This window comes from Hippocampus comes, unplaced genomic scaffold (assembly GCF_001891065.2).
Source record: "Hippocampus comes isolate QL1 unplaced genomic scaffold, H_comes_QL1_v1.1 scaffold261, whole genome shotgun sequence".
Taxonomy (NCBI): Eukaryota; Metazoa; Chordata; class Actinopteri; order Syngnathiformes; family Syngnathidae; genus Hippocampus; species Hippocampus comes.
In genome coordinates, this window is record NW_017805824.1 from 3659440 (window position 1) to 3685606 (window position 26167).

The 26167-nt window shown below is 41.2% G+C and overlaps 1 protein-coding gene across 2 annotated transcripts in view; it reads left to right on the forward strand.

The window, feature by feature from the left end:
* The window catches only part of fbn1 (fibrillin 1), a 68880-nt gene that overhangs the window by 29632 nt on the left and 13081 nt on the right, over positions 1 to 26167 (forward strand). For both annotated transcript variants that reach the window (XR_002170219.1, XM_019886731.1), the window contains exons 17-50: positions 673 to 825; positions 1162 to 1215; positions 1490 to 1615; positions 1704 to 1829; positions 1922 to 2041; positions 3019 to 3156; positions 3224 to 3274; positions 3336 to 3461; positions 3549 to 3776; positions 3858 to 3983; positions 6100 to 6228; positions 7699 to 7824; positions 8273 to 8398; positions 8500 to 8622; positions 9967 to 10092; positions 10461 to 10586; positions 14218 to 14340; positions 14575 to 14697; positions 14792 to 14917; positions 16416 to 16538; positions 16654 to 16776; positions 16884 to 17051; positions 17621 to 17689; positions 17767 to 17892; positions 19508 to 19630; positions 20008 to 20166; positions 20244 to 20315; positions 20408 to 20533; positions 20608 to 20730; positions 21705 to 21830; positions 21912 to 22028; positions 22113 to 22238; positions 22315 to 22434; positions 24468 to 24593. Coding sequence is in view for 1 of the 2 variants with exons in the window: in XM_019886731.1 (XP_019742290.1) it covers positions 673 to 825; positions 1162 to 1215; positions 1490 to 1615; positions 1704 to 1829; positions 1922 to 2041; positions 3019 to 3156; positions 3224 to 3274; positions 3336 to 3461; positions 3549 to 3776; positions 3858 to 3983; positions 6100 to 6228; positions 7699 to 7824; positions 8273 to 8398; positions 8500 to 8622; positions 9967 to 10092; positions 10461 to 10586; positions 14218 to 14340; positions 14575 to 14697; positions 14792 to 14917; positions 16416 to 16538; positions 16654 to 16776; positions 16884 to 17051; positions 17621 to 17689; positions 17767 to 17892; positions 19508 to 19630; positions 20008 to 20166; positions 20244 to 20315; positions 20408 to 20533; positions 20608 to 20730; positions 21705 to 21830; positions 21912 to 22028; positions 22113 to 22238; positions 22315 to 22434; positions 24468 to 24593 (4203 nt within the window). In the remaining variant the exon portion in view is untranslated. The remainder of the gene's footprint in view (positions 1 to 672; positions 826 to 1161; positions 1216 to 1489; positions 1616 to 1703; positions 1830 to 1921; positions 2042 to 3018; positions 3157 to 3223; positions 3275 to 3335; positions 3462 to 3548; positions 3777 to 3857; positions 3984 to 6099; positions 6229 to 7698; positions 7825 to 8272; positions 8399 to 8499; positions 8623 to 9966; positions 10093 to 10460; positions 10587 to 14217; positions 14341 to 14574; positions 14698 to 14791; positions 14918 to 16415; positions 16539 to 16653; positions 16777 to 16883; positions 17052 to 17620; positions 17690 to 17766; positions 17893 to 19507; positions 19631 to 20007; positions 20167 to 20243; positions 20316 to 20407; positions 20534 to 20607; positions 20731 to 21704; positions 21831 to 21911; positions 22029 to 22112; positions 22239 to 22314; positions 22435 to 24467; positions 24594 to 26167) is intronic.

The following is a 26167-nucleotide window of genomic DNA, read 5'->3' on the forward strand; positions in this document are numbered from 1 at the left end:
GACATCCGAAATATTGACTCTCTTCCTATATTCAAAACTCATCTTAAAACCCACCTATTTAAAATTGCATATACAGTTTAAACTCATCGCTTTTATTATTTATAATTTTATCTGTGGTTTTATTGCTCTTTTGATTGTAAAGTGTCCTTGGGTATTTTGAAAGGCGCTTATAAATAAAATGTATTATTATTATTATTATTATAACACTTGACTTTTGGGGAGTTCTAAAAGCTCTAAGCCTACAAAGTCACCGATGTAAAACTGCTCATTAACCTAGTAATTTGGTTTAAACAATCATGTAAAGTAATATATCGTCCACTTCAGTGTTGATATATGTTTTCCAATAACCTCACCATGTAGAAAGAAAATGAACTATGTCACGATTTGTCACAGTCTCACGATGAATAGCTTCGCAAGCCTAATATCTCTGTGGGTGTTGTCTTGGTAATGAAATGTTGATGTTTGTTGAGGGTCAGCTGTCACTAGGATGATTTCAGTGCAGCAGAATGCCTCAAACCTCTGGACATTATATAGAGGGAAACAACGGCATGTTTTTCCCTCTGTTGTTGTTTACTCCTTCTTGCCTCCTGGTTTCTCTTGCGAGCTTCCCCCTAGATTCTTCTGCCTCATCTCTCACACACTCACTCTGTTTGGTATGTCCATGTGACACAGACACACACATGCGCAGCTCGTGCTACGGCGGTTACAAGCGAGGCCAATGTGTTCGGCCTTTATTTGGAGCTGTGACCAAATCTGAGTGCTGCTGTGCTAGCATCGAGTACGCCTATGGGGAGCCCTGCCAACCCTGCCCACCGCAAAACTCTGGTAAGAACATTCAAGTCACATATGGCGTCACCTCCCACCCTCTTAATTCAAAACACAGATTCGACTCTGGATGCCCCAAACACTTGGCCTGCTTTGACACGCCGGTTCCAGCAAGGGCACATCCACACACGTCGAACTGGCAAATCTCAATTCAATTGGTCCCGCCTAATTCAAATCTCTTTACGGAAGCCAACACTGCACCGCATTAAAGAGACGTCTTAATATACCATCCAGGCTAAATGACAAAGCATATAAACCGAAAATAGTATGGAATCGGATGTCTTGAATTTTGAGAAAAGGTTTTGGTTGAGCTGACCAAACTGTGTTGTGTTGCAGCTGAGTTCCTGGCTTTATGTCCAAATGGCATCGGCACAACTGGAGATGCAAGAGGTATGGATGCCACTGTGTGTCGTTTCTTATTATTACGACGGGGCTGTGGAAATCAGTTACTATAGTATTATTTCTTTTTTATGGCTTCCAACGGTGACACTTGTGTCCAAGGAAAGTGTGAAGAGGTTTTTAGATCTTCTACAGGAAGTTCTCTTAACCTTGACAGTGAAAAATACAAAAAAGATAATGAGTTGTAATGTTTGTGTCGATCAACACCGATTAGGTTTTTTTTCTTTGTGCATGGATGCGTAAACGGCTGTCTTTGTCCTCTCAGATATTAATGAGTGTGCCCTCGATCCGGACTTGTGCCAGAATGGCGTCTGTGAGAACATGCTGAGAACATACAAATGCACCTGCAACGAAGGCTTTGAGGTCGACCTGACAGGCAAAAACTGTATTGGTAAGGGACTTGGCTTTTCACCAGGCAGAAAATATTGGACATCAAAAGCTGGCACGTGCAAAATCTTCATTTGTGTGTTTTTCCTCAGATATTGACGAATGTCTGGTTAACAGGCAGTTGTGCGATAACGGCCTATGCAGGAACACACCTGGAAGTTTCACCTGTCAATGTCTCAAAGGATTCCGCTTCAATCCGGAAAAAGATGTCTGTGAGGGTCAGTGACGTATTCACTTTTGATGACGATAGGACGTCTGCAACCAGGAGCAAATACGGGATCCGTCATTTTGTTCATTTTGTTTCCGGCAGATGTGGATGAATGTGTGTCTAATCCCTGTGTGAATGCGGACTGCGTGAACAGCAAAGGATCATTTGTTTGCTTGTGTTCAACGGGCAGTTCACTGGACAGCTCTGGGCTTGAGTGCATTGGTAAGTAGACTTTTTCTTTTTTGGAACAATGCTATCCTACAGCTCATTAGTATACTGTCTTACTTAATATGTCAACTAAACTAAAACTGTCCAAAACAATCCGGTCCGCATAGCTTTTCAATCTACATCTTCTTTTTGTTTGTATTTTTAATACATGTTCATTGGAAATAACTACTCGATCATGGCATATCCATACAGTATAAAGTGGATATAAAAACGTCGACACACCTCTGCTCCTGATATTTTTGGGATATGAAAACAATGAGACCAAGAAAAATAATTTCTAATCAATATTCGAACTCTTGTTAAATTGGAGTCAGCACACACTTGCCACCATTTAATTGCATCTGATTAACCAAATTAAATTAAATTAAACAAATACGTTTCAGATGTCCTAATAGGCTTTTCCGGACATTTTTCTTGCTTTCTAGAAGTAACCTGAAGGTTTCATGCTCATAATGACAACTGTTTGGAACTGTTTGTAATTCCCGCAAATTTGTCATTTTGGCCATAATTCCAAAAGGTAGGTTTGGCGGACACACAACACTGCTCCTCACCAAAAGAACACCATACCTGCAGTGAAAAATGGTTGTAACGCTATATTACTTTGGGACTATATTTATTCATCTGCACATGGGGCCTTAGACAAGATTTTCATGATTATGAACAGTTCTATCTAGCAGCACAAAAGCTTTCAGGCTACTGTTGGCAAGCAAAAACGAATGTCAGGAAAAGCCTACTTGAACTTCTGAAACTAATTTGAGGTTCATCAGAGGCCAATTTAAATGGTGGCTGGTGTGTGGTGACCCCCATTTAACATGAGGTTGAATGTGATTGCTTAACTCTGAACAGAGCCACATCAGAGTCGTAAGATACTTCAGACATATGACCAGTTCTCAAATCATTTACATGAACTTTTTTTTTCTACATTACTAAATATGAGTTTATATTTTATGTTCATTTGTCGGCTGAATCAGAGACAACTAAAAGCACTTGCTGGCTGAAGATGATTAATGATGTCTGTGAAGTCAACATCAACGGGGCAACGCTCAAGTCTCACTGCTGTGCCACACTAGGAGTGGCCTGGAACAGCCCTTGTGTCAAATGCGAAAAAGGTAAGCTCGCTTAAAAGTTTACTTGGTCCAGTAAACCATCTAAAATTGCTTTCTTTGTCATTCTCAGATCCCATTTGTAGTAAGGGCCTTGCTCGAGTCAGAGGAAATGTGTGTGAAGGTAAGTTTTGCTTTGACTCTTTGTCTGGATCTGAACATAATTCTACAAATATTTCCCTCAGATGTGGATGAGTGTCAAGTTTTTCCTGGAGTGTGTATCAATGGCAAGTGTGTCAACACGCACGGCTCCTTTTTCTGTCAATGCCCTCCTGGAATGACCGTTGATATTAGCGGGAGAACCTGCATCGGTAGGTTTCACAACTTGATACCTGACGTATCTTTGAGAACATACGTGTTGAGCAATAAAACTGCTGCAAATTTCCTGTCGATTCCAGACTTGCGCACAGAGCATTGCTACCTAACACATGAGGATGAACGTTGTGGAGCTCCTATCTCAGGAAAACACCGCGTGGATGCTTGTTGTTGCTCAGTGGGAGTAGCCTGGGGTCCAGAGTGCGATGAATGTCCCGAGAAAGGTACCCCGGAATACACTCAGCTCTGCCCTCGTGGACCAGGCTTCTCCCACCGTGGTGACTTCATCAACGGAAGACCCTTCCTCAAAGGTATTACTTTGATCAAAGGTTGGCTTACTATATCAGCCGCGTTCTCTCTCTTATCCCTCATTGTCCCTTGACTCTTCTCAGATATAAACGAATGCAGGATGATCAACGCAATTTGCTCAAATGGGAAGTGCAGGAATACCATTGGAAGCTTCCGTTGTCGTTGTGATAATGGATATGCGTTGGATTCGGATGAGAGAAATTGCACCGGTGAGTAACAATCAAGTCATCATGTCATACTTGAAAGACTATGATCCACATAACCGATGAACAACACATAGACAGCTTTTGGTTCAACAAAACATGCCGTTGGCTCACTTCAACTTACCGTACTTTACCTAACACTTAAACTTACCACCTAAGACTTATGTCTTGTTCAGTGTGCCCAACAAGTGAATAAAAATCTATTTCTGGACCAGGAAATTTGGTCATTGTGGTTTTACACAGACTGACACACGTTAAATTTAAGTGTTCCACCAATCAGAGGAAAATGATTTTAAGGCCTTAGAGCTCCTTGTATGTAAAGGGCTCTGGCTGGTAAGGTCTTGATGGTGTTGGATCAGGCCTTCTCGTAAGCTACATTATTGCCCTGATATGTAAAAACATCATTTTGTGTTTAAATTACTCCTAAAGAGAAAAATAAAATAAATAATAATACAGCAACATTTCTTTTTGTTAAAATCATTGTGTTGTGAATGTGATATTTGCTTATTTGCTTAAAAAAAAAAACAAAAAAACAATTCCATAACAAAGTTAAAAACAACAAAGACAATCAAGACATGAAAACAAGGGCAGTCTCATGGTGTGTTGGTTGTTGTTGTGTTGATTCTAGCCATGCACAGCACTACACCAGCGCTAGCTGATCAGAAATGTGTCAAGCTTATGTATGTATGTATATGTCTGTATATGTATGTATGTATGTATGTATGTATGTATGTATGTATGTATGTATGTATGTATGTATGTATTAAAGTTCACAAGTAGCCATTCTGTTCCAATACAATTCTTGTTTCTCTGTTCCGAGGGCAGGGAAGGGCGGGGGTGAGTCACTGAGTTACCTGGGCATTTGGGACACGTTCGGAAATAATTCACTTCAAATGTTCGAAAACTCAGCTTGTCGTTCAGCTATTCAGATTGCACCGAAAATTGAGCTAGGCACTAGGCGGTCCACCTGGGGACTTGGTGCACCATTGGTGGCTGCATTCAGAAATGAATGGGAGTAGATCACACTCTACCTCTCTGAACACACCCACTCTCCAAGTAGTGCTCGGGCGTCAGCTAATTTCTGACCGCGCTTTAGGTTAGAGTTAGTTAACTTGAAGTCCATCCCAGCAATGAATTGCCTTGTAATAATTAAAAAAAAAAAAAATACCCCCAAAATCTCCCAGTCCAACTCCTGAAGGAGCACCAACTGCAGCTCGTAAATGGCTTCAAAATAGAGTGCAACATTCCACAATAATCACAGGGGAAAACAGCGAGGTGACGTGGGTGTACAATTTGGGCATTTTTGTCACACTGAGCAGTGCACGTGGAAGGGGATAACAAAGATATAATCCATTATCGCATAGGGTCAACAATCAGAATATTTGGCTCGTCTTGGAAGCTGTATAATGTACAGCTTGGCGCCCTCAGACCGTTATGAGTATTTTCTCCTTCATTGTTTCTCCACTTTTTAACTTGCTACGTATGTGCTGTGTCTGTGACGAAGTAGCACATTTTCAAAGCCATTTGGCTGCATCCAGTGTAGCTGTCTTGACATTATATATATGTAATCGTGTCGCGAGAATTGCTCAGCACACGTACAATGTGACCGCAGTATATCTCGTATCCTCGTTTAGTAAATGTTTGGTTCGTCTTGTCAACAACGCAGCTATTTCCGTTAGTTCAAACAACACACATGCCTGCTGGTTACATCTGTGATTGGTTGAGTGTGCGTGGCTGTAAGTTAACTTGCGCTGAGTGATGAAAGCTAGTTTGAATCAAAGGGAAGTTCAATTTGAATAAATAAAACACATATTGAAGCTAGTTTTTATTGTTTTTTTTTCTTATTTTACAAAAGCAAATAACCTCATTGATGGATTGCGCAAATTATGACATGACAATCAATCACTGATTGCATAAAAAAAATATATAGACCGACTTTAATCAGATTGGTGTTAGTCTAGTTGATTCATTTTGATGAAATAAAAAAGAGCATTCGACTACTGATTTCCCATGAAATTGCACTTTTGAAATATTCCCTGTACATTTTTCAAGAAGGTCGACAAATCAATAACTCTACGTTGTTATTGTTTGATGTTTTGCTTTGTGTTCTTCTTCCCCGTAGATATTGATGAGTGCCGCATTTCTCCCGACTTGTGTGGACAGGGGCGCTGTGTCAATACCCCAGGAGACTTTGAGTGCGAGTGTTTTGAAGGCTATGAGAGCGGCTTCATGATGATGAAAAACTGCATGGGTGAGAGATACATCCTCCTTCGCACACGCTTGCATAATTTGATGCATATTGCATTAGCTCTGTGGGTTTGAAGGGTTTCTTTTTTTATTTATTTTTTTATTCCTGTTACAATTTGCACATGCGAGAGATCTTTTGAGTGAAGTTTTGAAAACCTGGTGTGACGCTACCATTCAGGCGTTGAATGCAGTGCTCTGCCAGGGGAATTTCCAGTCATTTGGAACCAAGGAGATCATAATGAAGTCATGCAAAGATTATGAATCTTATCAACTAAAAGTGGGAATTTTCCCATTTTCTGAACCAGTTAAAGTCCTGAAAATCTCTCTGGAGGATTATTATCAATAACCACTGAATCATCTCACCACTTTCACTTAAATTGATGAGAGAATTTGTCTATGTTTAATATAATTTAACATTTTGACTGCTTGAATACTCACATCTTCCTGATGAAAGCATCATTTGTGTCACTTTTCGCTTCATCCATAATGCACCCTCCTCAGCTGACACTGACAGCAGCGCCACAGCAACCGGCAAGAGCATCTGCCAGTGTCGGTCACGCACGTTCAGAGTCACTGTGGAAAATGTTGAAACTTTTGGTAGTTTTCATAAGAACCGTTTTGTGTTCATCTCACCTATTCCAATTCTGCGCTCCACATAACTTTGCTTCATTTTCCATCAAACATGGCAACGAATTTGTTTTGCTACCCTTTCCCTCTATCAATTCTGCACATTTGCAATATGAAGATGGAATAGTCCATTTTATGACAAGGGCGGAGGGAACACTTGAAATGATCACAATTCATCCAGTGTTTTGGTGTCTTCTTAAGCGTGTGAATTAAGCCATTTATGATAAGTTTGGGAGGGAGTGGGGGAAATCTTGGAGCCCCAGGAAATTGCCCGTGTTTGTCAAATGGTAAGTCCACCTCTGCTCTACGAACATGTCAGACGTGGAACTTACTGTTTATATGGCTGATTTATTCGTTATGTAAAGCCCCATGCCCCACGCAATTCCTGCAGCCCGTCACTCAATCGTTTTTCATGGCATCATAAAGATAATTGCCTTTTATTACATCGTTGAACTCATTGCATTATAATGCACTTGGACACTGCACAAAAAAAAAAAAATATGTGCAGTTTCCGGTCTTACCATCTGAGAAAATACGTATTGCTCGATTTCTGTTCTAAATTATGTTTGGCCAACCTGATTAAAATTATTGAGCAAAGCACTCACTAAATGGTGAGCGTCAGTGCTTTTGTTGGCTGATGATGTTAGTCCACGATTGCCAACACAATAACACTAAAAAGCAGGTTGGTTCAAGAAGGGAAGCCAGACTTCATGATTTACGCCGCTTTTAATGAATGACTTTATTTGAATAAGTTATTCCGAATCATGAAGGTCACATCCTCCCAGACAGCCAGAATTTATTTATTTTTTTTTGCATACATCTGAGAGTTCTTCTTCTTCCCCATCAGACATCGATGAGTGTGAACGCAATCCTCTGCTGTGTCGGGGAGGCGAGTGCGTCAACAACGAAGGCAGCTTCCAGTGTGTGTGCCCCGATGGACATGAGATCGCTCCCGATGGCTCGGCCTGTCTCGGTGAGTGATGAGGTTGTCAGAATGAAGACTTGGGCGGACCACTCAAAAGCTTTTCATTTGAGCCTTCATCCATTCCTTTGGCAAATGGAACTCCCACTTTGGCTCTCTGGCAATAAAAAAAGGTGTGGATAGATGATGAGTGGGGAAAGCTTGTCATTAAGCGGACTGTTAGACTGTCAAGTGTTGGCTCCTTTCCCTCCATCCGCCTGAGTTCTCTGAGCTCTCTGGGGCTCAGCGTATGGTCCAAGTGGCTGAGTCAGGTCTTTAGATGCTGATAAATGCATGAGAACCAAAGATTTGACCCCAAAAAAAAAAAACAAACCCAACTGAAAGGCACAAATTATAGTTTTATTCTGTGTTAGTATGATGTGTGTTTTGAGCCTGAAGCCTCGCAATTTTTGGTGTCTGTCTTTGTCCTATTTGAGTAAATTTAATTTGCTCTCCCCAGACATCAATGAATGTGACCTGAGCGACAAGCTGTGCAGGCATGGCCAATGTGTCAACATGATTGGACGTTACCAGTGTGTCTGTGACACAGGTTACAAATCTACTGCGGACAGGCTGGACTGTGTGGGTGAGTGCTTCAGATTTTACAGATATGCATATTAACAATCCCGGTACATGCTAGCAGCTAGCAGTATGTCATGTTTATTTGTCTGCCATTCTTCCACTCAGACATCGATGAATGCACCATTGAGAATGGAGGGTGTGAAAATTTTTGCACAAACTCAGAAGGCAGTTATGAGTGTAGCTGTCATTCTGGATATGCTCTCATGCCTGATCTGAGAAGCTGCACAGGTAATTAGCCTGCGTTACGTTTTCATACTTGCCTCTTTATAAGTGACACAGCTGTTCATGTTTGAAAGTATTTTTTTTTCCATGGTAGGCCAAGCAAATTGCTGTACATTGTGAGGTGGTTGAAACATCAAAAGTTGTACAAACAAAACCATTTCTTTTTAAAGACTGTTTGTCATGAGTTTATTGCAATATCTTTGAAGGAAGTAGACAACATTTTGTTGAGGAAGAAGTTGCAGCTGTAATGTAATCCTTGAAATAATATTTAAAGAAAGAACCTGTAATGTGAATTGGAGACCTATGTTGTAGAGAATTGTGGAGCATTAAACAGTTTTTCACCATTTCAGTTGTCCAGATTTTTTGGGGGGCGTGGCTAGTAACACACCTTGGAGTCCGGCGTGCATTGCCCCCTCTCCCACCTAATAAGAGCTTGAGTGCCTCTGTTTGTTCAATTGTGACATAGTTAACCAGCTGGGTATGCCTACGCCCCGAAAATACACCTTCCCTAAGCATAGTCCAGAAACATAGTCCACGGGAGTGCTCTCTCTAGAGAGCCTAGTTGTCTGCTGTGAGTGTGCGCACCTCGTGCAGAGAAAGGGTGAAAGAGCAAAGAAGAGGGGAAAAAGTCTGACTTGCAGCTAAAATTTGGACTGGGGCTTTGGGTTGCCATGACCGCTTTGGAGCACCTCGTTGCAATGTGGGAAAACCCTGCGATGATCTAGTGGGATATATATTTCAGCCACTGAAGGCTTGAAGCAGATCCATTTTTGCTCAAACATGTAGTTATGTGTAGGCTAAAGAAAGATGCTCGATCAAGTAGCAGCCTTTTTTCCAGTGGTTTTTGATTGACAGTTGTTAACAGTTTTTGTGTGCATGTCTATACTGTAGAGACAGCTAGACAGTACATTTTTAACCGAGGAGATATTTGTTTAAAAGAACAAATGGTTGTGCTGCACTTTTCTCAGGCTGCTGTTTAATTTAAAAAAAATGGAATTCAATTTGCTACATGCTTCATGTGCATCCCCTGTGCTGCACTAGGCTTTCTTGATTTGCAGCCAGATGTATGTTATTTAATTCTGCGATCATGAAAAATAAGATAAGAAAACCTTTATTAGTCTCGCAATGGAGAAATTCCCAATTCACAGCAGCAAAGTTATGAAAGGAAGAAGTAGAACAACAAATCAAATGTTCACAAAGTTGCTGTTCATGTACATGTGAAACCAACTATTGACATTCATAAATATTAAAAATGAATTGATAATTAAGATAATTAAGTTGAACAATTATTGACCTTACAAATATCGACTACTGTTGCATCTTAAAGATGAGTGATACTTTTCTCTTCAGATATTGATGAGTGCGAGGAGAGTCCAGATATCTGTGATGGGGGCCAGTGTACCAACACGCCGGGGACCTACCAGTGTCTCTGCTTCGATGGCTTCATGTCATCCGAGGACATGAAGACCTGCCTCGGTAACGAATATCATTTTATGACCAAAACAAAATGAAGCAGCTGAACACTTAATTGGTTTAGTTGGGGGAACTTCTGATAATTTTAACAGTTATCCAAAAGCTGAGTCAGTTGAATAGAATTTTATGACTCAGAGTGCGTGAGCTAGCAGTGAGTAATATTGTTGTTGATGATATTAAAATGAACATTGTGGTGGAGAGGAATGTGTGACATTTATATGCTTGGTTCAACTGAGAAAGAAAACAAAAAGCCCAAAACAATGATTTGAGTGCATATGTATGGGCCGGAACAAGTGCCCATTGTGCTGCTTAGTAAAATAAAACACATGCTTCTCCATCATTTCTCCCCCTTGCCTTTGTTGACTCTTAAGATGTGGACGAATGTGAACTCAATCCCAACATCTGCCTGAGTGGGAACTGTGAAAACACGAAGGGATCCTTCATCTGTCACTGTGAACTGGGATACTCTGTACGCAAAGGAACTACAGGCTGCACAGGTGAGCAGCACTCACATATACACGCCGAGTTTTCTTGTCGTGCGCGATGCAGCAAAACGACTGAAGTAAAACTGGATCATTGTTGAACCACAAAAACATGGTGCGATTGTCAAGGAAGCAGATTGCCAAAAAGAAAGGAAATGAGTGGTAATGACGGAGAGAGTCAGGATATTTTGAGGCGCTGCTGGCAATGATGGTTAGCTACATTCAATATTATTTAACGTTTTTGTTGTTGTTAGTTAGTTCACATCGTTAGCAAAGCTATGGGGACACATTGTTTTAATATCTTAGACCCCGTACCCAACGCTAGCTAGTTATCAAAAATTGTATTTTATGTACTGTTATTTAGTACTTTCACCTTTTTAAGTCTTTTTTTACACATCTGAGATTCCATTTAAGTACAGCGTGAGTACATTTAACACCTCTTCCTGTCAGTGTTAAAAACAAGTGAAAGTGAGCAAGTAAAAAACAGTTGTGTCTGTGGTTGTGTTGAACATGGGGGTTTATCGTGGGGAGAATGTTTGGCTAACCAGAGGTAGCTCTCACATTACTCACCATCATCTGAGACCACAAGCGAGAGCTCACACTCACACTCCCACTCACTCACTCACTCACTCACTCACTCACTCACTCACACACACACACACACACACACACACACACACACACACACACACACACACACTTCACAACATGGGCGACGGGAGCAGTGATTCTTTCTTTCAAACGCATGCATCACATCGCACCATTGTTTATACCGCTGCTGCTCTTTCATTAAGGTGAGTTAAACATTACGTGATAGTTGGAGGAGCTCTGTAGCCTGTAATCACCTGAGATGACCCCAGAACACATAAATACAAAGTCCATCCGGCCCGATAGAGTTTAAAGTAGCTGCTCGTCTACTCTGAGTGAATTCTGATTTACAGCCGCTCTTAAAAGACTGTTGGAGAGAACTAGCTGACAACTTGGGATGTGATCTGATCTGGCCTCGTCTCGCTAAAATGAGTCAGACGCAAACTCAGCAACAGCATGTCTACCTTCAGACACAAATAAACAGACTGTCTGATGTGTGATTAAAAGTACCTATGCGCACACTTGCTTTCCTGGCCCCATCGAAATATCCACTGCAGCCAACTCCGATTCACAGTTTGGGAACTTAAGCTCCAGAATACAGTGGAACCATGACAGCAATTTCTCTCAAGCAGGATGTTTTGAAACATGGATATCAGATGCAAATGCACAGCAATTACAGGAAAAAAAAAGTCCAACCCAGGCATCTTTGAAATTATGAGAAAATACAAATATGGTTTTGTCTCAAGAAACATGGCATGGTACCTCTGTAACATGGTTGATCCATTCTGAAAATTTACTCCCACTATTGTGGCCGAGGGAGGCAATTGTAGTCCAAAATGTTTGAATGAAACAGAATTTGGCTTTGTAAAAATGTGTCTACTCTAAATGTATATTTGATTGCACTGCTCTATATTATGCTGGAAATGACCAGGATCTTTAATCAGTGATGGCAAAAATTGGCTAGTCCAATTAGGGTTAAGGGATATGAATAGTTTTCAAAACTAATTTTGACAACAATGAAAATGGCAAATCTTTTTCATTGCTATCTTTGACTTCTTCCAAATTTGACCAGGGTATGAATTTCTTGGGACTTAACAGTACATCCATTACAAGTGTGACAAACAGGATCGGGCTCTAACCAACTAGCTACTTTACATTTTATTTGACATTTGTAACTTGAAAAAGGAGAGCGGCAGTTACTGGTGCCATTTTAGCACGGGCACAAATACAAAAAATGAGAACACTCACAAGGAGCATGGAGAAGACGGTAACACTGAACTAATTAGCCAGTCTGAATTGGAATAAGACGACCTGACTTAATTGTCTTGTCTTCTTATGTGAAAGTCACGGTGATTTTGATTAAAAAAAGAAACAAAAAACATCTGGTCCTGCCAGTGATGATAGTTTTCCCCTTCACTCATCTCAAGAGTCCCCAATTGTCGTTTGATCAATTGTCATGCGTGCGTGAGAATTAACAACATCTGGTCAAGCTGTTGATGACATTGTCGTGTCAGTTGTATCCCACAACAATGAAAACCACAGGGCGGGGTCTGTGACTTTTATCATTTGTTATATTTGTGTGTTGAGGAGCTGATTGGAAAGTTCTAGTGTGGGTTACAAGTTGGGTGGCGTCGTAGCTGTTCGGGAGAATATCAAGGGGATGTTCTTAACTGGTGGACTTTTCTACCGCAGGTGTTAGTGCAGTGCCATAAGAGCAAACATTTTTACTTTCAGACAGGATGCGAAGCTGGCCCGGGACAGCTGGCAGATTTCTCTTTATTTGTTTCCCCTTTGTTGCCCATCATCTGTCAAGCATTTGCCACATTGAACGGAATCTTATCCCTGACACCAGCTGTGGACGCCGACACACTTCTTGCTTTGTTTGTGATTTGTATTTGCACATCAGAACGAGCGTCTTGTTTCATGTGCTGTCTAACATCAAAGCTTGGAGGAGAATTGGATTTAATTCCTTCCGTGATCCAGGGAGATTTATTTGCTCTCAGCCCTCAGATTAACCCCATCGTGAAGTGCAGTGTGATTAAAGCATAACCTTTCTTCGGGCAGACTGTAAAACAGCAGAACTGATCTCTAATTTTGAGGACTGATTTACTACCCTCAAAAAGGGTTTTGTTTTGTTTTTTCTCGCAAGAACGTATCTTTGAGTTCAAACCAGATAAGGACAAAATAGATACACTCATTGTACATACCCACTTTACCCACTTATGCAATCACACAGTCCTGTCACAAGCAGTCATGGCAGATCACCAGATCTTGACAATACTCCTTTCAAATCTGCATTTCTGTGCATCACTGTCTTTTCAGCGTACTGTGACAATTGGTGTTGGCCTCTCCTAGAGCATTTTTCTGGGCAGACTGTCACAAATTGGAAATGCAAAGTTACACAGGATAGGCATATCCTTTTTCACCCAATTGCCACCCACTCAGGGCGAGTTAAATAAAACACAGTGTGGCTTTCACAGAGTGAATTTAGTTGCATGTTTATTTTGCCTCCTCCACTCATACTTCCAATTCCGTCACTTCAAACTTCATTTTGTACTGGGGTCCTTTCCAAATGTTCCTTGGTGGCCAAAACCTTTTAAGGGAGGTTTCAGGAGCCGGGTTGTCGTCTCCTCCTTACCTACAATTCCCTAATAAAGTAGCCTTATGGATAAACGTAGCTCCAACAACCCAGGACAACTTGCTGCTTCTTTGAAGCACTACTTGAACTCACCACGAAAGGAAGAAAAAAAAGATGCTTTTGTGCTAATGTATTACGTCTCATATCCACTTTTATACCTCTTGCTAACATAGCATGCAGTCTGTTACATTAAACAATTAAACACCAACCGGTGGGCATTTTGTAGAAGCGATAATTAGAATGCCATACTCCCTTTGTTCTTAAAGGTAATCTCTTCTTGGATGAAGGAAGTCAACCGAGACAAAGGTTTTAGTTCTGCGATTTCTCACTTCTGCTTTGGTGCAGTTAAAATGGAATGAGCTCGATGATGTGAAATGTAACCCTTATGTGAAATCAATTTATTTCTCCTTTCTTTGACAGATATCAATGAGTGCGAAATTGGAGCGCACAACTGTGACCGACATGCAACATGCACCAACACAGCAGGGAGCTTTAAATGCAACTGTGCTCCAGGGTGGATTGGCGACGGCTTCAAATGCACAGGTAACGCAAACATTAAACACATAAAAAAATGTGGATTTTACAAATGTAGACTTTATAATAACCCACCTCCTCAAAACACCATTCCATAATGTACTTTTGTTCAGAATTGGCAGTTTGATGTGAGTTAAAGCTTTTATTTGTTCAAATGTTTTTGACCATTTACTATACTGCACACAAATCGAAATCACATTTCATGTTATGTTTGAATGGTTTTTTTTTTTTTTTTTTGTAAAGATCTTGATGAGTGCTCCAATGGGACCCACATGTGCAGCAACAACGCCGAGTGTCTCAACACCATGGGCTCGTATCGGTGTGCGTGCAAGGATGGATTTTCTGGAGATGGCTTCCATTGCTCAGGTCACACATGCAAACCAGAAGCCTGTATTAGGTTGAACCAATGTAACACAGTATTAAGTGTTCTCAGACTGTTTTGCTTGACCTCCAATTGTAGACAGTGATGAGTGCGCAGAGAATGGTAACCTGTGTGAGAGCGGCCACTGTCTGAACATGCCTGGCGGCTACCGCTGCGAATGTGACATGGGCTTCATCGCCACCGCTGACGGCAAGGCTTGTGAGGGTAAGACAAGATCATGGCAACAGTGTCTGAGGCCATTTTTATTGATTTAAAATGGTTTCGTCATGAATGGTAACTTGTTTATCTTCTCGGAAAAAAGAAATCCATCCAAACAGAGAATGTATTCAAATGGGACTCATGAGGTATTGGAATGGGGCATGATAAGTCATGCACAAATTAACAGATTTGTTTTGGTTGATTCAGTTGCAGCGACACGAACGAAAAGCAGGATAAAGTAACCTACTCACAAAAAGATGTAGCAAAAGGTTAGTTTATCATTCCATCATAACATCTGCGGATTAATAAATAATCGATCAACTTGCAACAAAGCATTCTTAAAGTGTTTAGTTAGTATGTGACAATATTGTTTAATTTTCCCAGACCAGGTCAAAACACCAAACTACAAATGATTGCGTAAACAGTGACTGAAATGCTGGAGATGTGACTCCAGTCCCCAAAATAAGTGTGTGTGTGTGTGTGTGTGTGTGTGTGTGTGTGTGTGTGTGTGTGTGTGTGTGTGTGTGTGTGTGTGTTGGGGGTGGGGGGTATGGGGGCATCTGGTCACCTTATGTTAACACTTGGCAATTCATGGACCTGATTAGGAAACGGAGGTAATGGATTATTGCATTACAGAAGCTGACCTTAATGACAGTTATGAAATGAACACAAAAAAAAAAAAAAAAAAAAAAACAGGGAGCAAATGACTGTGATTCACAATTCAAGCAATTAAGTCTCAGGTTTTAATTTAATGAGTAGACTCAAGTCTTTGTGTGGATGTATCAGACATCTCGAGATGACCTTTTCTTGTCCTTCCTTTTCTCATCTCATAAGGAAAAGGACAAGAGCACAGTATGAAATCTTTAGTAAGCTTCTCTAGTTTTGTACAAAGTGTGTCAGAAACGTTTCAGGATCATCATCACAAAAGATATGTTTCAAATCAGAACTTCAAATACTGACCCACACTGAAGGGGTCCTTCAATGTGGGTCAGACGATCAACCTATGTGGCAACGCACCTGCCTTGAGCATCTGACAGTTCCTTGCTAAACAGAACATCACCAGGCTGGAACAACTTCTCTACCCACTCAATCTGGCTTCGTGCCATTCCTCTTCCCCGACCTCATACAGTGAAACTGTTTTGAAGATCTGCACAACATCAGGATGACAGGGAAGGCTGAGAAAGTACATTAGAGTCCAGGAGGCTTAGTTCAAAAGGGAAACCATGCAGTTTGGATTTGACACTAGTCCTGGAACTTTTCTGACACACCTCGTATACTTTATGTGCGTATCAGTCTTGAGATGTCATGCCATTTTTTTCTCAGCCCTGCCCCCAAAAGTGTCAAAACTGGAGAAATGCGAGCGAAGCCTTCACTTCCTCTTGCAAGCTGGCAATTTTCCACCCATGATCCCATAATCCCTCAACCCTGGGCCTGCCCCCCCCACCCCCCTCTCTTGTACCACGTCTTCATTATTTCATTCTTCCTCTCCCTGTCTATTTCACAGATATTGACGAATGTACCTTCGCTGACATCTGTGTCAATGGGCGTTGCAAGAACATTCCAGGCCTTTTCAGATGTGAATGTAGCATTGGTTACGAACTGGACAGGAGTGGAGGCAACTGCACAGGTCTGATGACCATTGACAATTGTTCCTGAGAAAAGTTTGTTGACAAAATATATTGTGCTCATGTATTTATATGGAAATGACACTTTGGAAACTTTTTTTTTTCATTCTTTCTCAGATATCAATGAATGTGCAGACCCAACCATTTGCATTAATGGGATTTGCGTTAACATCCCCGGAAGCTACCATTGTAACTGCCCCCCAGATTTTGAGCTTAATCCCACCCGGGTGGGATGCGTAGGTGAGACGCAATAGATCCTGTACATGTTAATGATTAGTTCCTGACAACATACAGAGGTGGATGGGGGGGAAAAATACACCAATGTTTGGGTTTTTTTACACACACAGATACTCGCTCTGGAAGCTGCTACCTGGATGTGCACCCCAGAGGAGACTCATCTGAGAGCTTGGACTGCTCCAATGAGATCGGAGTTGGTGTTTCAAAGGCATCTTGTTGCTGTTCGCTGGGCCATGCTTGGGGGAACCCGTGTGAATTATGCCCGTCTCTCAACTACAGTGGGTCAACAAGTCTTTTCTTTGACGTGACGTGTGTTGTACTTGTCTCTTCATATAGCCAATTTAGGGTACCGTGAGGTCGTTTGAAGTTTGCCTCAGCTTGTGGAATTGCAGCGAGCATGTCAACCCTCTATAAGCAAGAAAAATTGAGTGCGTGAGCCTACAGACTGTGAACAGTGACAGTGAGCTGTTTTGTATGATTACTCACAGGAAATGAACCAATTTGCTCGTGAGAACCCTTGAATCACTCCAAGTCATTTCCTGTTATTGTTCCTGTCAGCAGAAATGTCAGGCTTGGATAAATGTTGTCATCCAGTACACTGCCAGCATTCATGTTTCAGACTGACTGCTGAGTGTGTATATGTGTGTTTACCATAATTGATGTGACTGATAAAATGAGAGCGCTTTGTGCAACTCGCGTGAAAATTGCTAGCATATGGTCAGAAACCTTATAAGAAATGCTTTCTATGCACTCCCATCTATGTTTCGCAGGAACAAAGCTCCACCAGGTGACCTTCTTATAGATTTGTTGAAGTTTTTTTTTTTTGATTTGTCCTTGCTCCCCACAGCCGAGTATAAGACCCTGTGTCCAGGTGGTGAAGGCTTCAGACCAAACCCCATCACTGTCATCTTGGAAGGTCAGATGCAAACATTTGACCTTGAATGACTCCTACACGGAAATGACATCCTCATTGTGATGTTTTTTCTCTGACAGACATCAATGAGTGTCAGGAACTGCCGGGCTTGTGTCAGGGAGGAGAGTGCATCAACACCTTTGGGAGCTTTCAGTGTGAATGTCCAAGAGGATTCGCACTCAACCAAGAGACCAGAGTCTGTGAAGGTATTGAATGATGATGCACCCAACAGACACATCGTCAGGCATCTCCAAAATAACTATTTATTGGGAAATCCCCCTCCAGAGCCCCCAAAGCATCTTGCTTGAGTTACCACATTACTTTATATTGCCGTCATATACTGAGGTGCATCAACACCAATATAACACTGCCCCAAAATAATGTTCAGTCCCTACTTAAACATGTAAAAAAAAAAAAAAAAAAAAAAAAAAAAAAAAAAAAAAAAAAAAAAAAAAAAGCTAATATATAACGTTGCCATTGATTAAAAGTTTAGGACATGGCCACCACCACGAGATTTCCAACATCACAGTCATACTTCACAAAAGCAAACGACTGTGGTTATCTATTCTTCTTAAAACGAATGATGCAATAGATAAAAAACTAACTTCCAAAACCGTGTAATAGGCGGAAATGAATCTGCTTGCACTTTCCTTAGTGGCTGACCAGTTCCTTGTGTACTAAAGCAGTAGTACAGTTATCGAACTAAACAGGCTTACACACATTTATATAACCTATATATGTTCACTCATTGTCTATAAAACATCCGGACAATCAATCTTGAGCCACTATAATGCCACATAGTTCCCTCAAAATAAGGGAAGACATTTGAGTGTTCAAGAAAGGTAAAAAAATTGCTCTCAATCTATTTTCAACATCTGAATAATGTGTAAAAATATCAGACGACGTTTGGGCAGACCAATAGTAATAAAACCCTTTGGCAAGGCAGTACAACCAGCACTGTTCTAAAGGCACAACAACATTGAATGACTTACATTGAATTTTAATGACGTCAGACACTGTGTTCTCTCTTTTACAGTATTCTCTTTTACCTTTCTGAGTTCATTGATGCAAGACAACTAAAACTGACCTGCAGGGACTGATGTTCGAACCCGGTAGTAGTCACATTAACTCCGATGGGTTTTTTTTATAACGTATCAAAAGAAGAATTCTTGGCCACAGCATTAAGAGCAAAAATGTTAGCTTTGAGTGTTGTTTAACTTCTTTATGATGAGTTCTTAAAAGGGCCAAAGGGGTGCTATTATTGCCCAATACATTCATTCCATGCATTGTAAAGTTTGGACGGTTGTCAACTGGATCAGATTTTGGTGTACTCACGGGGATAGTCCATTGTAGCTTCGACTCAACCACACATAGACAGTTACAGAGGTGTGGTTATCATGTTTCATTTTTATAATCTTTATTCCCACGCCCATTCTGACTCACAAATGATCCGATTTCACTCATCTCTCTCTGCAACCACAAATGTTTTTCACAAACGCACAATCAATCTCCTGGACTTTTATTCCTTGAAATACTGCCGGGACATGCACTCAGTCTTTTGGTGAAACCACACTGTCTTAAAAATAGAACACAGATGTGGCATAGCTTTGAAATGAATCTTACCTTAAATTTAAAAATGTGTATAAATAAGTCAAATATGTGTTTGTTGGATTGAACCACTCATTTCATTTGGAAACTTGAATGCAGAGTATCAAAAAACGCATAAAATGGTTACTTTCTCAAATACTTTGGGCAAGTACTTTCCGACAGTGCAAGTAGTAAGTGAATAATGTGAATCGAATAATCTTTTTGTGTGAGCAGATATCAACGAGTGCGAGCGTCCAGGTATTTGTGGGCCTGGCCAGTGTTACAACACCATTGGAAACTACACCTGCATCTGCCCCGTGGACTACGTGCAAGTCAATGGAGGCAACAATTGCATGGGTACGTCTGATATATATGAAGTCCAATTGTCCTCAAGGAGTTTATTTGTCACTTTAAATTCAACAAAGACAATATCAGACACTTGAGATACAGTACACTGGTAATTCACAACAAATCTCAAAACACATCTCACAATTTGTGCTCAAATATCCGTTGCTGAAGGCCTTGTAATGCCGTCACTTAGATGCTATTCCTTAGCCCTTGTATGGTATTTCCCATTGTGTGTTAGCAATAAACTTGCATCCTTAAAGGCAAAGGTATGTGGTTGTTTTAACTACACAAAGTGTAATTCCCTTTGTTTTATGTTTACTTTGACAATAAACTTCAACAATAACCTGGATTGCAACAATCAATTTCTATTTTGTAATCACTTCCAGATATGAGGAAGAGCTATTGCTACAGGAACTTTTATTCCGACAACAGAACATGTGACGGAGAGCTAACCTTCAACATGACCAAAAAGAAGTGCTGCTGTGCCTACAACATTGGCCGTGCATGGAATAAACCCTGTGAGCAGTGTCCTGTGCCCAGCAGCGGTGAGGTCCCATATACTCACACACTCACAAACTTACAAAAGAATGGGTGAAACAAAAGTGAATTTGTCTCCGCTTAGATGAGTTTGCCAACCTGTGCGGCAGTGAGAGACCAGGATATTATATCGACATCACTACTGGAAGAGTTATCGGTAAAAGTTGACTGATGACAAATGAGCCACGTTTACTGACTTTGCTTACAAGCTATTTTGCATTCAATATTGATCTTGCTCCTTTGCACTAGATATTGACGAATGCCGGGAAATCCCAGGCGTGTGTGAGAATGGTGTATGCATCAACATGATCGGTAGCTTCATGTGCGAGTGCCTCAACGGCTTCATCTACAATGACAAGCTACTGATTTGTGAAGGTACAAGATTGAACGACTTTTCTTAACTTGATGACAACTCAAGTTAATACAAAATCCCCTCCTCCCGTTCTTAGATATCGATGAGTGTCAGAATGGGCCTGTGTGCCAACAGAATGCAGCCTGCTTAAACATGCCCGGGAGCTACCGCTGCGAGTGCAAACCTGGATATCGCCTCAGCCCGACGGGACAATGCTTAGGTACAGTATGTCCTTCGATGACTTGGTGTTTTGAATGTAGCTTTGACACTCCACTCATTTTACAGTGGTTCCGATGACTCCTAATCTGTCAGGAAATACTCTAAGGCTCTGGTAGTAACTGTAGAAATGTAAACAACAGAGAGGGCACTGGTTGTAGCTGAAGCTGCTCTTGCCAGATACTCGTTTGTAGATGACATTGTACATAATATGGATTATCGCGTTCGTGGTGGGAATTATTACATTAATGCCATGCACAATTTAAACAATAAGTAGAATATAAATAGGCAATCCCCTGTTTGTCGCAGGGGATAGATTTTGAACCCAACTGCAATAGGTGAAAATCAGCAAAATAGGAAGACTATGTCATTTTTGGATGGTTTTACCTCCCCGCAATGCTTTCAAACTTAGTTTGAAAAAATACTTTTAACATTTGAAAGTGTTGAAGTGCCCTTCAAATAAGAGGCAATGCCAGATGTCATTAAGCTGTTTATTTGTCATTCCCAGTTGAGGTTTACTGTTAAACCAAGTCATACAACAAAAGAGAATGAAACATTGTATGTTAACATACCAGCATTTTCTTCCAACCATATCATTTCATTCAACCAAAGTCCACTAGCTTAATGCTAACGTATAATGTAAAACTTCATAGACGAGGTCCTGGGAACTAGCAAAGATGTTATGGTAAATTTCAATCTTCAAAAGCTACTACTTTACCACACATGAAGCAGCAATGCACACAGAGCATACAAGAATACCAAAGGCGTATATTCTCTCTGCCTTTTGCTCTTTTGCTTCACCTTTTCAAGAAGACCTCAGTGCCACCCTACTCGGCTTGTTGTGGCACAGTGTCATGGTCCACTGAAGGCGTGTAACTCTGAATTCGGACTTCCCTGTATACTGTAAAAACACATGACATTGCTGAAAATTCTGCAATTTACCGGGTCTATGTATGAGATTGTTTGTCTTTCCCTCAGATCGTAATGAATGTGTCGAGAACGCCGGTGCTTGCAATCCTGGTCAGTGCATCGACACACTGGGGAGCTTCCGATGCATCTGCCCCAATGGGTTTAAAACAACCCGGGACCAGTCAATGTGTGTTGGTAAGACATTTTTTACCCTGCCGTTGTTGTTCTGCCTACATGTGAGCGCTAGCTCATTTGATCTTAAAATGACATTTTTAGACATGGACGAGTGCGAGCGACAACCCTGCGGCAACGGGACCTGTAAGAACACCGTAGGCTCGTACAACTGTCTCTGCTACCCCGGATTCCAGATTTCACCTAACAGTGATTGTATAGGTACTGTACATGCATGCAGAGGACATGAGAACCGTAGCATGGGTTTTAAAGGTAATGAACAAATTTGTTTTGTGTTGTGTTTAGACATTGACGAGTGCTCGAGCCAGAGGGCTCTTTGTCGTAACGGACAGTGTGTGAACACCGTGGGCAACTTCTTGTGTGTGTGCAACGATGGCTATAAACTTTCGCCAGACAGAAGACTGTGCGTCGGTAAGAAAGTTTTGCTATTTCCAACTGTACTCTGCTGTATGATGTACTCATTTAAAACTGCTCCCTTTCTTCTCAGATATAAATGAATGTGCCGTAAATCCTGGCACATGCGGCGTCGGCACTTGTTTGAATCTGGATGGCTCGTACAGATGCATTTGCCCACCTGGATATTATCTCCATGCAGACACCTGCAAAGGTAATCTTAAAATGAAAGCAGGCAGTCACTCACGAAGCATCACACTAGTGCTTAGGCCTGTCTAGATCCCCACCAAAATGGTTTCTTCCATTAACCGTTCCGTATCCCTTCGCTAAGTTTAGCAGACATTAGAACATAGTTTTTGGTTTTATGCTCGTAACATACAAACGTACATTAAACTACAGGCCAAAACAGAAATGGCTGCCTTACACTTTTTGCTTGGTGCAGGGGTAAATGCTGAACAACTCATGTCATAAACATGGTGGCTATGCTTTGGGTCGCAAAAGGGTGGAAAATTTGTGGTAAATTTCTGGTAAATTTCCTTGGGAGGTTAAGATGGGGAATATTGGAAATAATTCATTTTAAACATTTTGTTTTGTCATAAAGCCCTTGTGCCGCGAGACATGTTTGTTGACATGTCCACAATCTCTTGGCAACAAGAAAAAGTATTTGCGACCATTGAGGCTGTTGGCGAACATCTGGCCAACAGTTTTGAACCGTTTGCGACCTTGAACGAACCCTGACGAAAAATCACATTCAACACTTGCAAACCTTTGCCGCTCAATGGGATACGGAATTGAGACTTGCATGCCGAACAATGCATTTAAAAAGAGTGACATTTCAGCAGATTTATTTCAAAGTACAACTTATATCAAATTTTACATATTTTATTTACCAATCAATTGTTTAACTGAATAACAAAAACACAAACGTCAAGTGAGATACCGTAATTGTCCTCCCCTGACCCAACCCATTCAAAAATTCACAAAAATGCAAGTTCAACGAGAAGAGCCCCCTTCCCTTCAAAAATGTCTTCACCTCTGGGTTTTTGCTCAACCCTTTCAGGCAATGAGCTCTTCGTATTCAACTGTGTTTGCATGGATTCTGGTTGTTTTAGTCAGTATTATGATAAAATATATTTTCCTTGAAGCATTTGGACACACACTGCATGGCTCAAGTTGAACATCAGTGACCTTTTTTTACATTCCATCTATCATTCATTCCATGAAGTGCTTCATCTTTTCTCACGATCGCGACACACTCTCTTTCGCTTTCTACTACCTACCGTGACACATACTGTTTATACCATATGCACACATACCCTGTTTGCTTGTTAAGTGTCTAAATTTGTCTAACTTCAAACCTGTTGGTATTTTTCTCCCTTATATTGGATGTGACAAGCGGTAATTCACCGCCTATTTTTTATCTTCTACTCAAAAGCTGTGCTGACCACAAACCCAAGGCAACTCCTCTATCCACAGGGATCTGTTAGCTGTTACAGTTTGTTACTACCCTGAACTTCACAGGCAAGCTGGGAGAGACCCTTTTCCATTCCCACTCGTTGAAAAACATACATGACAAACATTTACCAATTGGATTCCCGATGACGAATATAAACATCCACAGCAGTGAACGAAATTAAGAAACAACCATGTTGTAAATTTCTCCAAAAGTTACCGATATATGGAACCATAATTTCATATTAGGGCACTTTGCTTCCAGAATAAATAAATTCCCTGAATTAAAAAGAAGACAATGTTTTTTGAAAGTATCCCCCCAAATTTGTCAGTTTTCTTCCTTCTTGATTCCTAGTAGGTTCCTAGTCGATGAGAACAAAGTTTTGCCTGCGCTGCTCCCCATCCATTTCTCTTTCTCTTCTCCTTCTCACACGTGGGAGTGGGCCGAAGCTAGAATGCTTGGATTGTTTATGTAGTGGTGCTGATGAAGAGATATTCGGCAGACTTCAACACATTCCTACAAAGGGCTCTGTTTTTGGAAGCGGGGAGAAACAGCCCTAAATGCTGAATATCACTAAGAGAAGCAGCTGGCCATTTTATGACGACACGCATGACAGCAAGGTTATTCCCCTGTCATGTTCTGTTCAGAAATCACAGACTCTATTTGACTAAACTGATTTACTGACGTTCCCGATTAGACTTCATCACCATTAACCCTGACACAGAGGAGGAAACAAAACAAGCGCCAAGGGGAACTTCTGTGCTGATTCTGATTTGATTTTCTTTATTTACCAGACATTGATGAGTGTTCGCAGTCGCCTGAGATCTGCATGTTCGGAACCTGCTCCAACACAGAGGGAAGCTTCACTTGCTTATGCCCCGAGGGCTTCCAACTATCTGCCTCGGGACGCAGATGTTTAGGTAAGTATGTGAGAGAAACAAGACGACAGTATTTTGAAACGATGCTATAGATGGGGCGCAAGCCTTGTCTGTATTAGCTTTATCCCTCTGGACCGACCACCGTCCCACTCCTCACTCGCGCATGTGTGTGTTTATGTACTGCGTGTGCGTGTTTAGGGCTTGGGTGGGGGCTGCGGCGAGTCCACTGTTAGGGAGTTCCTTTGAAACACTCAAGCGATGACATCACCTGTTCTGAGGAGGTGGATTAAAGTTTGCATTTCACCCCTCTCCCTTGCGTCAATCGTGCTTGGCCGAAGGGCGGGGGATGAATTAGCGCAGCAGGGTGGAGGGTGAGAAACACGGGCAATAAATGAGATCAAGAATGAATCCTGTCACAATTGTTTAAGGGTTGCTTTTGTCAAAAAAGGATGATTGACATGCAAAGAATGGAAAAAGCGACACTGTCAAAGTCACTACACATGTATTTTGTTTTGGGTATCATTCAGGCTGATGTGTGGCCATCGGAATTTGATATTTTATAAACTACAAACGTACAAATTTGCAGCACTGTTCCAATGTTAATTGATGAGTCGTGGGAAAAGGAATGATGTGCTTACAAACATTGCAAAGCCTCAGCTGTCAAATGCTAATGGTCTCATGTCCGTCCAAACGATACCCGTAATGAAGACGATATGAAATGAAGGTATCAATTTTGTGACTTTTGAGACACCCTGTGTAGATTTCGTATTGCGTCACATCAGTTACATATCATGACTTTTTCTAAGTCTTTGGTGTCATTGATGTTATTCTTGTGATACCATCTGTCATTGATGTAAACCAGTGCTTTGTCCGTGTTTATAATTTTGCACACGACATCTGTGCACAAGGCATCACGTGTTTTGCGGAAATATCTGCGGATTGGTTTTGTGGAGTAAAGCAAGTAGACCCACGAAGTCGCTGTGTACACAGCACCAAGTGTTCATGTCCGCGCCAGGTGTGTGTGTGTGTGTGTGTGTGTGTGCGTGCGTGCGTGCGTGCGTGTGTGTGTGTGTCTGTGTGTGTGCGAGGGCGCGGTCTGTGGTGGTCAAGACACTTATTTGTGCAGTTGGGTGAAGAGCTAGCAGGAGAATGTGACCATGTGCTTCTCATTACAAGTAAGAGCCAAGAAGAACAAGAGTCCTCACAGTCCTCTCCATTTGCCAACCTCCTCAAGTCGAGTCAAGCATTTTACCATAAAGCCAAAACAACAACAAAACAACGCCCTTTGACATTCTTATTAAGCTTAAAATTTAAACTTTAAACTCTCACGGGAACAATTTTATGGAAAATGTGTTCATTCAGTAAGTCCGTATGGCAAAGGTTTAGTAGAGTTCTTGTTAACCTAATTTGTGATCAGACAACTTCTGGGTTCCAAGAATGATAATGAATGATATTAAACCTTAAACCTGACAAAAGCCATTACGAACACGTTGGGCAATTCCTTTGATGGCACAGTGATTCCAAAAAAAAATCTCCTCACCGAACTGTATTGCTCTGCCACTCACGACAATGTTCCACTGAAATTTGTTATGTAATTGTGAACTGAAAAACACCCA